Source organism: Chanos chanos, chromosome 6 (assembly GCF_902362185.1).
Source record: "Chanos chanos chromosome 6, fChaCha1.1, whole genome shotgun sequence".
Classification (NCBI taxonomy): Eukaryota; Metazoa; Chordata; class Actinopteri; order Gonorynchiformes; family Chanidae; genus Chanos; species Chanos chanos.
The window spans coordinates 1287501-1297500 of NC_044500.1; the positions used below are offsets into that span (position 1 = coordinate 1287501).

The window sequence follows — 10000 nt, forward strand, 5'->3', positions numbered from 1 at the left end:
CACACATTTATGAGCCACCCTTGCATGTGAATATAAGCAGGAATGAGTACAGAAAATAAAACACAATAAATAACACACACACACACACACAATAAATAATACACACACACACACACACACTCTCACACAGACACTCACACAATAAATAACACACACAATAAATCACACACACACACACACTCACACAATAAATAACACACACACACTCACACACACTCACACACACACACACACACACACACACAATAAATAACACACACACACACACTCACATGCGTGCACAAACAAACACACACGCGCACACACACAGACACACACACATTCATGCACAAACAAACACACAAGCACACACACAGACACACACACACAAACGCACACATACGCACAGGCACGCACACACACAGACGCGCAAGCATTTTGGGGCAAATGCAATGTACAGTTGCATCAGAAAAGAGCATGGCACTGCAGTGTGAATCTAGTCCCTGGAGCTGAACAGTGTCTTTCTTCATTTGTTTCTATACAGTGTCTAATGCAGCCAATTATAACAATGTTTTTTTATATATATATATATATATATATTTTGTTTTTGAAATTATTTTACCTTTTGATACATATTATGTGTATTTTTGGTTTGCATTAATGGAATGGCTCTTTTGAACTTAAACCTGTCATACTATAATGTATCTAAAGTCAGTCTGTAAATAGTCTAACCAATGCAATGTTTGCACATACTCAAGTTCACATACAGCAAAACTAAAACGACAACATTTGGTAAAAAAATGATAATGCACTTTCAATAGAAACAAAATTTAACCACATTAGCTCACAATTCGGCCAATAGGCTATGGGTTGTAAAACAGCAAAGAGAGAACAGGTCTGCAGATGTTCACTCCTTCCATTCATCACTCAAGGAGCGCTGAACCTTTTGTCTTCACTCTTTTATGTCACAATGTTGCCCAGTGATGATGTGCACTAACACACCCCATTAACACGATGTCACAGAAAGTGTATACACTCTGTCCTTCAACAGACATCAGAGACCTAACCAAACACCACAACACCGCCATGACAACAGACATCAGAGACCTCACCAAACACCACAACACCGCCATGACAACAGACATCAGAGACCTAACCAAACACCACAACACCGCCATGACAACAGACCTCAGAGACCTAACCAAACACCACAACACCGCCATGACAACAGACCTCAGAGACCTAACCAAACACCACAACACCGCCATGACAACAGACATCAGAGACCTAACCAAACACCACAACACCGCCATGACAACAGACCTCAGAGACCTAACCAAACACCACAACACCGCCATGACAACAGACATCAGAGACCTAACCAAACACCACAACACCGCCATGACAACAGACATCAGAGACCTCACCAAACACCACAACAGCGCCATGACAACAGACCTCAGAGACCTCACCAAACACCACGACACCGCCATGACAACAGACATCAGAGACCTCAACAAACACCACAACACCGCCATGACAACAGACATCAGAAATCTCAACAAACACCACGACACCGCCATGACAACAGGCATCAGAAATCTCAACAAACACCACGACACCGCCATGACAACAGACATCAGAGACCTAACCAAACACCATGACACCGCCATGACAACAGACATCAGAGACCTCAACAAACACCACAACACCGCCATGACAACAGACATCAGAGACCTCACCAAACACCACGACACCGCCATGACAACAGACATCAGAGACCTAACCAAACACCACAACACCGCCATGACAACAGACATCAGAGACCTAACCAAACACCACAACACCGCCATGACAACAGACATCAGAGACCTCACCAAACACCATGACACCGCCATGACAACAGACATCACAGACCTAACCAAACACCAAAACACCGCCATGACAACAGACATCAGAGACCTAACCAAACACCATGACACCGCCATGACAACACACATCAGAGACCTAACCAAACACCACGACACCACTATGACAACAGACATCAGAGACCTCGCCAAACACCACGACACCGCCATGACAACAGACATCAGAGACCTAACCAAACACCACAACACCGCCATGACAACAGACATCAGAGACCTAACCAAACACCACAACACCGCCATGACAACAGACATCAGAGACCTCACCAAACACCATGACACCGCCATGACACCAGACATCACAGACCTAACCAAACACCAAAACACCGCCATGACAACAGACATCAGAGACCTAACCAAACACCATGACACCGCCATGACAACACACATCAGAGACCTAACCAAACACAACGACACACCTATAACAACAGACATCAGAGACCTCGCCAAACACCACGACACCACTATGACAAATTGTGACTTACAGAAAAAAGGCACAGTTAGACACCCTCTGCCCCTCTGCTTGGCTTGTACTGTATGTTTGTGTGTAGCACCGCCTAGTGGCCGGCTATAGTAGTGACAGTGCCCGTAAGTCTCAAAGCTTTATTATTTCACCTGTGTGTTTCATCAGCTGTGTGTTTACACTTCGCCATGAACATATTCATACGATTCTCATAAACACCCTCCGTCACCATGTCGATGACATTACACACTGGAATATCACATGAATGTGAGTCAGTTGTGTGAAATTAATTTCTTCACATGTCAAACCTGTGTATGGAGATGATCATGTTCATACAGACACTGGAAAACAATGGTGGTCTTAAAAACTGTGAGCTTCACTGCAATAAAGCACACAGAACAATCTGTGTATGGTCCCCACAGACGGCTGTGTGTCGCATGTGTGTATGTGCGTGAGTGTGTGTGTGTGTGTGTATGTGTGTGTGTGTGTATGTGTGTGTGTGTGTGTGTGTGTGTGTATGTGTGTGTGTGCGTGAGTGTGTGTGTGTGTGTGTGTGTATGTGTGTGTGTGTGTATGTGTGTGTGCGTGAGTGTGTGTGTGTGTGTATGTGTGTGTGTGTATGTGTGTGTGTGAGTGTGTGTATGTGTGTGTGTGTGTGAGTGTGTGTATGTGTGTGAGTGTGTGTATGTGTGTATGTGCGTGAGTGTGTGTGTGTGTATGTGTGTGTGTGTGTGTGTGAGTGTGTGTGTGTGTGTGTGTGAGTGTGTGTCTGTGTGTATGTGTGTGAGTGTGTGTATGTGTGTATGTGTGAGTGTGTGTTGTACGTGTGTGTGTGTGTGTGTGTGTGTTTCTTGTTCTTTGTTGTCATTTACCATGCGAGAAAAGTTTGCTCTGCTCTTCGTCTGTTCTAGTGAGGCCTAAAGTCAGAGAGGACAAATTTTTTTTTTTCAATGTTTAAAATTATTTTGATTTAAAATATGATTATAACTATCACGCATGATTGTTAAAACATGAAATTCAGTCATTATATTATTTGATATCTCATGTAATATTGATACGTTATAATGTATTACACATACAAGTGATGCGATCAGTTACATCAACACATTAATCTGGTCTGATTATTATACATTATGGTGTTCTTGGTGGATACACGTCAAATTCTTTAAAAAAAAAAGTCAGATGAACAAAATCATGAACAACCACGGCAGCAGACACAGGCTCCTCCCCTTCCTGGCTTTATTCATGTAAACAGAATATCACATTAAGATGCAGGAGGATAAGTAAGCTGTTGTACAGTCTGGTTTTGAGGGACACAGGAGCTGGCTCTCTCTCTCGAGAAACTGAGAAACTATGTGGACACACAAAGAACGGTACACATGGTTATAATACTGATCAGCACACTGTAGTAGAGCGTGAATGAGAAGAATTGAATCTTTAGGGCTTTGGAAAGGTTGCAGCATTGTGTCAAATTACAGCTGTCAGCTCAAGAAGACTGAAAGCACTTTAAACTCAGTAGTGACATCTAGTGGAAAAGCTGCAGCATTGTCACACAGAACACATCACAAAACTCTCACAGGCTCCTGTGCAGGTCTCTGCTCCTCCATGCACACTGAATGAGAAGGTGACAGTCCGCCATCGGACGGTAGACCAGAGCATGGGAAGCTGAGTGTCAAAAACAGGAAGCTGATGAAGACTGTCACATTCTCACCCCTTTTACATCACAACTCAAAGCCATGTGGCTCTCCCCCCCACCTCCCCCCCCCGCCGCGGCTCAGTCCTGATAGGATTTCACCAGCAGCCACATGAGAAGCACAGTGATGACAACGACCATGAAGTTGAGGAAAAGTTCCTGTGCGGACCTGTCCATCTCTCTGAACGCGGTGAAGGCACTGAGCACGCTTGCCTGGGACTGAACGCAGCTGGGCTCTGACGGGCAGAAGAGACTCCAACCTCAGTGCAGGCAGCTTTAAGAGAGAAATACAGGGAAAGAAAAGAGACATCTGAGTGGAGTGTTTATGTCTTTATTTATTGTCAGTGAGACAGATAAAGTTTAATGTATGTGAAAACAGGAAAAAACTTGTCCTCACTTGTCCTCTTATTTCATTTAGATTCTAACATCAGCTACATGGACGGAGATAATGAATATAATATAACATCAGTTACATGACTGGAGATATTTTATATAATATATATCGTCAGTTACATGACTGGAGATAATGTATATAATATATATCATCAGCTGTATTTAGTGGCGGTGTGACAGAGTTTGCTGGACTCTGTGCCTGTGCTGTCGTGATGTAAACTGGCTGATGATCTGTCTTTCATAAGAGACATTTTCATTGGTTTTCATGGGCTGTCGCTGCACTGTGGAGTATATAAATAAATGGAGGGATGGATTTGATTTGAGCCAGAGAGTCATGTCAGTGACGTGTGCTGTCTTTGTGTTACACTGTTTTATTTTTTCACAGATACACATGCACGCGCACACACTCACACACACACACACACACACACACACACAAAAAAACACACACGCACACACACAAACAGACACACACAAACAGACACAGACACACACACAAATGCACGGACGCCTGCACGCACACACCCACGCACGCACACACAGAGACACACATGCACACACACACACACACTCACACACACTCACACACACACACACACAGATACACATGCACGCGCACACACTCACACACACACACACACACACACACAGACACATTTACACTAATGGATATTCAGTTTTAATGGGTAAATGTATTAAGTTCTGTCCTATTTTGCAGATTGTAAACTGAAACATTTGACGCTTGACTTGTATCATTAAATATAGTTTTTGGTTTAACAAAATAGTTAAACCAATACATTTGTAAAACAGTTTTTAAAAATAAGTGTTCCATTTGTTAGTTCCAAAGCAGCGATATTTATTCAGTCGGTCAGCCTAAATACACTGATTTATTCAAAACGCGAATCATTAGAGTTGAATTCCATGCACCTTCGAGACGTTAGCATACCTGACCAACACACCTGGCTTGGTCCAGAGAGTCCTCAGTCAGTTTTTTGGCTTTCTCCTCTCCAACTTTCTCTCTCTCCTTTTCTCTCTTTCTCTCCCCTCCAAACCCGTTGTGCTCTGTATAAAAACAGCATTTACCCCTGAAATTAACCACGGGCCTTTAGCCCCGCCCACCCACTCCCACAAAACTGAACGACGACGTCAGATGTCCACCATCCAGGATCCTGTATGTGTGTGTGTGTGTGTGTGTGTGTGTGTGTGTGTGTGTGTGTGTGTGTTTGTGTGTGTGTGTGTGTGTATGTGTGTGTGTGTGTGTGTGTGTGTGTGTGTGTGTGTCTAAGAGAGAGAGAGAGAGAGAGAGAGGGTTTTTTTTATGTGTGTGTGTGTGTGTGTCTGTCTGTCTGTCTAAGAGAGAGAGAGAGAGAAAGTTTTGCGTGTGTGTGTGTGTGTGTGTGTGCGCGCGCGCATGTGTGAGTGAACAGGAGAGAGAGAGAGAGGGAGAGAGGTGTGTGTGTGTTTATGTGTGTGTGTAGGGAAGTTTCCAGAGGATTAGTGTGGGCTGTGGCATTAGCTGGAATCTGACACAGTAATATGACATCCTGATGTGGAGTTTCTAATGAAGCCCTGACAGTGATTTTTAAACCCTTTGTCTCTGCTACACCACCTAAATCCACAGATGTCTAAACCCACAGGAGTCTAAACCCACAGGAGTCTAAACCCTCATGAGTCAAAACCAACGGGAATCTAAATGTATTACAGGACTCTGTTAGAGTCCTCCACTGCAGCCAGCACAGGCTTGTTAAGTAGCCTGGACTCAGCGTACAGTATCTAACTTTAATGTAGTGTTTTTGGATTAAATGACATCTGCATGATCATCCTGACCTGGACTCGTATCAGCGTACAGTATCTAACTTTAATGTAGTGTTTTTGGATTAAATGACATCTGCATGATCATCCTGACCTGGACTTGTATCAGCGTACAGTATCTAACTTTAATGTAGTGTTTTTGGATTAAATGACATCTGCATGATCATCCTGACCTGGACTCGTATCAGCGTACAGTATCTAACTTTAATGTAGTGTTTTTGGATTAAATGACATCTGCATGATCATCCTGACCTGGACTCGTATCAGCGTACAGTATCTAACTTTAATGTAGTGTTACATACTTACATAAATATTGTCATTTTTCCATATTTGTCCGTATCTACCAGTTTCATGTGACCGGGTCTCCCTCTAAGGCGCCTACTGCAGTGTTTCGCTAATTATCAACACCTCGATCTGCTGAGGCACAGAAATATCCAGAACACGCAGAGCTGAGAAGGACAGCATCAACATCGTCTGTCGTGCCAAAGAGCGCTGATCACTGTGTCTTCTCGGATGAAATGTAGAGGCAGATGTACAGGTAAAAGTAGAGATAATTCTAAAGGTAAATGCTGAGGTAAATGTTGAGGTAAATGTAAAGGTATTTATAAAGGTAAATGTTGAGGTAAATGTAAAGGTATTTATAAAGGTAAATGTTGAGGTAAATGTAAAGGTATTTATAAAGGTAAATGCTGAGGTAAATGTTGAGGTAAATGTAAAGGTATTTATAAAGGTAAATGCTGAGGTAAATGTTGAGGTAAATGTAAAGGTATTTATAAAGGTAAATGTTGAGGTACATATAGAGGTAAATGTTGAGGTAAATGTAAAGGTATTTATAAAGGTAAATATTGAGGTAAATGTAAAGGTATTTATAAAGGTAAATATTGAGGTAAATGTAAAGGTATTTATAAAGGTAAATGTTGAGGTAAATGTAAAGGTATTTATAAAGGTACATATAGAGGTAAATGCTGAGGTAAATGTAAAGGTAAATGTAAAGGTATTTATAAAGGTAAATGTAAAGGTGAATGTAAAGGTATTTATAAAGGTAAATATTGAGGTAAATGTAGAGGTATTTATAAAGGTAAATATTGAGGTAAATGTAAAGGTATTTATAAAGGTAAATGCTAAGGTAAATGTAAAGCTATTTATAAAGGTAAATGTTGAGGTACATATAGAGGTAAATGTAAAGGTGAATGTAGAGGTAAACGTAGGGCTAAATGTTGAGATGTACAACAGTAGAAGTCCTCTTTGTGCCTGCAATACCCTAACACACTTCTGGTTACTGAACATGGAGTTTATGTTGTGGTTTAATTGATATAATACATCATTTTAACAGCCTCCACATTTTCTGCTGCACTCCTATGTTATTCCAACACATTCAGTATAATGTTCAAAGATAAACTTGGATAAACTCTGTGTAACTGTAGAGTAGTTTGAATCTGCTGAGCATAAATTCATCAGGACCAAATTAGTACTTAGATTACAAACATCGCAGTAAGAGAAAGGACATCTGAAATCACAGAGTAACAGAAAGGACATCTGAAATGATGCAGTAACAGAAAGGACATCTGAAATCACAGAGTAACAGAAAGGACATCTGAAATGACGCAGTGACAGAAATGCCTTGGTTTTGTATCTTTGGTTCCTCCATTCCACATGTAGAAACACCTATTGCGATGGCAGAGCAGGATAAACCAAGCCATCCAAACTATGGCTGTGTGATATGACCAAAAACATATCCCGATATAGGTCATTTCATATCCCGATAACGGTATATATCACGATATAGCACATTTTCTGTAAATTCAGTGAATATATAGTTTATATAAAGTGACCACATAGAAAGGCCTAAATTTCTTATTACATTTTGAATTCTATACTCCACACATAAAAGTACGACGGAGTATTAGGGCCACACTGCGGGAAACACATTCTGGGATTTCCAGAATAAGGTCGCAATATTACGAGAATACAGTCGTAATTTTAGACTACGTGTTATATAACAGGGGAAGAGCAGCCTGCCGCCTCCATTAAAATGAGGAACGTGGAGCATCTTATGAAGTTATAATTTAGTATAAGTTTCACAAATAACGGAATACTTAATCTTTTGGTGCATAAGTATCAGGACTTTGAAAAGATTGTGCAAGAAACTATTCCAAAGAAAGAACCACACAGACTTGGAGGATATCGCCACGAGAATAAGGTCGTAATTTTACAAGATAAAAGTTATAATATAACGGGAATAAAGTCGCAGTTTTAGGCTACGTGTTATTTTATTTATTTATTTTATTTTGAATTCTTCCAGGTGCCTGCAGCAATAACAAATCTGGTAAAACACTACTTCCAAGATCTGCAATTTTGTCTCACAACATCACACTTCATCACAGCTTGGCAACCACTGGAGGTTGGCATCATGGCAGGTCGGCACCATCTCCCCATTGGCCTTCATTATGGCAATGGAGCCCATTATCAGAGCCTCAAAATGGGCTGCGGGAGGAAAAAGGCTACAGGTTGGTCAGCGGTTACGTTACGAGCCTATACGGACAATATAACAGCACTGACGACAACTGTCCCCTGCACAAAGAGACTTCATCAAAACATCACATGGGCGAGGATGAAGATCAAGCCCAGCAAGTGCAGGAGCATCTCCATTGTCAAAGGTCAAGTCATGGACCAAAGATTTCATATAGATGGAACACCTGTCCCGACTGTTTCAGAAATGCCAGTGAAGCGCTCGGGCCGATGGTACGATGCAAAGCTCGAGGACACCGAGCAGTTTGAGCAACTCAGAAAGGCAAGAGGCTATTACTCAGTACCCTCACGGACACAGAGCGCATCAACGAGACCTTACTGCCAGGAAAACTCAAGCTGTGGTGCCTCCAGTCTGGGACACTCCCAAGACTCATGTGGCCTTGAACAGTGTATGAAATTCTCATTAACAAAGTGGAAAAGCTGGAGAGAGTGATCAGCGCACTTGTGAAACGGTGGCTTGGATTTCCACGATGATTAAGTCCGGTCGGACCGCACGGGAGCGATAAATTGGAAATACCAATCGCAAGTCTCGTGGAAGAATTTGAATGCACCAAAGCAAGGTTGGTCATGACCCTCACCGAATCCGAGGACGCTGTTATAACAGCGGCCCCCCGTGTGGCAACAGGGAGGAAATGGACCCCATCAGAAGCCATCCAGAGTGCTAAGTCTGCTCTTCACTTCAGGGGTGTGATTGGCTAAGCCCAACATGGGAGAGCTGTTCTCCTCGATGGCACAAGGCAACATCAGTGCAGAAGAGACGGCTTCTAGTGGAGGAGGTGAGAAGACAGGAGGAGGCAGAGCGACACGCCAAGGCCGTCTCAATGGCCAAGCAGGGCCAGTGGACTAACTGGGAGCAGTGGTTGGGAGAAGACCCTGCTTGCTCCCTTTGTGAAGCCTCACCCATGGCCGTTACACTTGGCGGCATAACCAAGTTCTCAGACAGCTGGCATCTATCTTGGAACAGAGGCAAACCACCACAAATGCTTTCCCACGAAAAAGCATCAGGAAATGTCCACTTCACTCTATTCACACCAGCAGGCTCCAATCTCCAATGCACCAAATAAGACCAAAGGATACAAGCATTCTGCAGGCTGCTTAAGAATGGAAAATGGAAAATGGATGTGGACTTGGAAAAAAAAGCTTGTATTTCCCCCAGACATTGTGGCTACAACTCTCTGGCCAGACATGGTCCTTTGGTCCACAACA

General features: G+C 42.6%; 1 protein-coding gene across 1 annotated transcript; it reads right to left on the reverse strand.

Annotated features, from left to right (window-relative positions):
- Positions 1-4141: 4141 nt before the first annotated feature.
- On the reverse strand, positions 4142-4237 carry sln (sarcolipin). The gene has a single exon (XM_030778553.1). It carries the CDS (start codon positions 4235-4237, stop codon positions 4142-4144), a length of 96 nt encoding a protein of 31 aa, XP_030634413.1.
- Positions 4238-10000: the final 5763 nt, after the last annotated feature.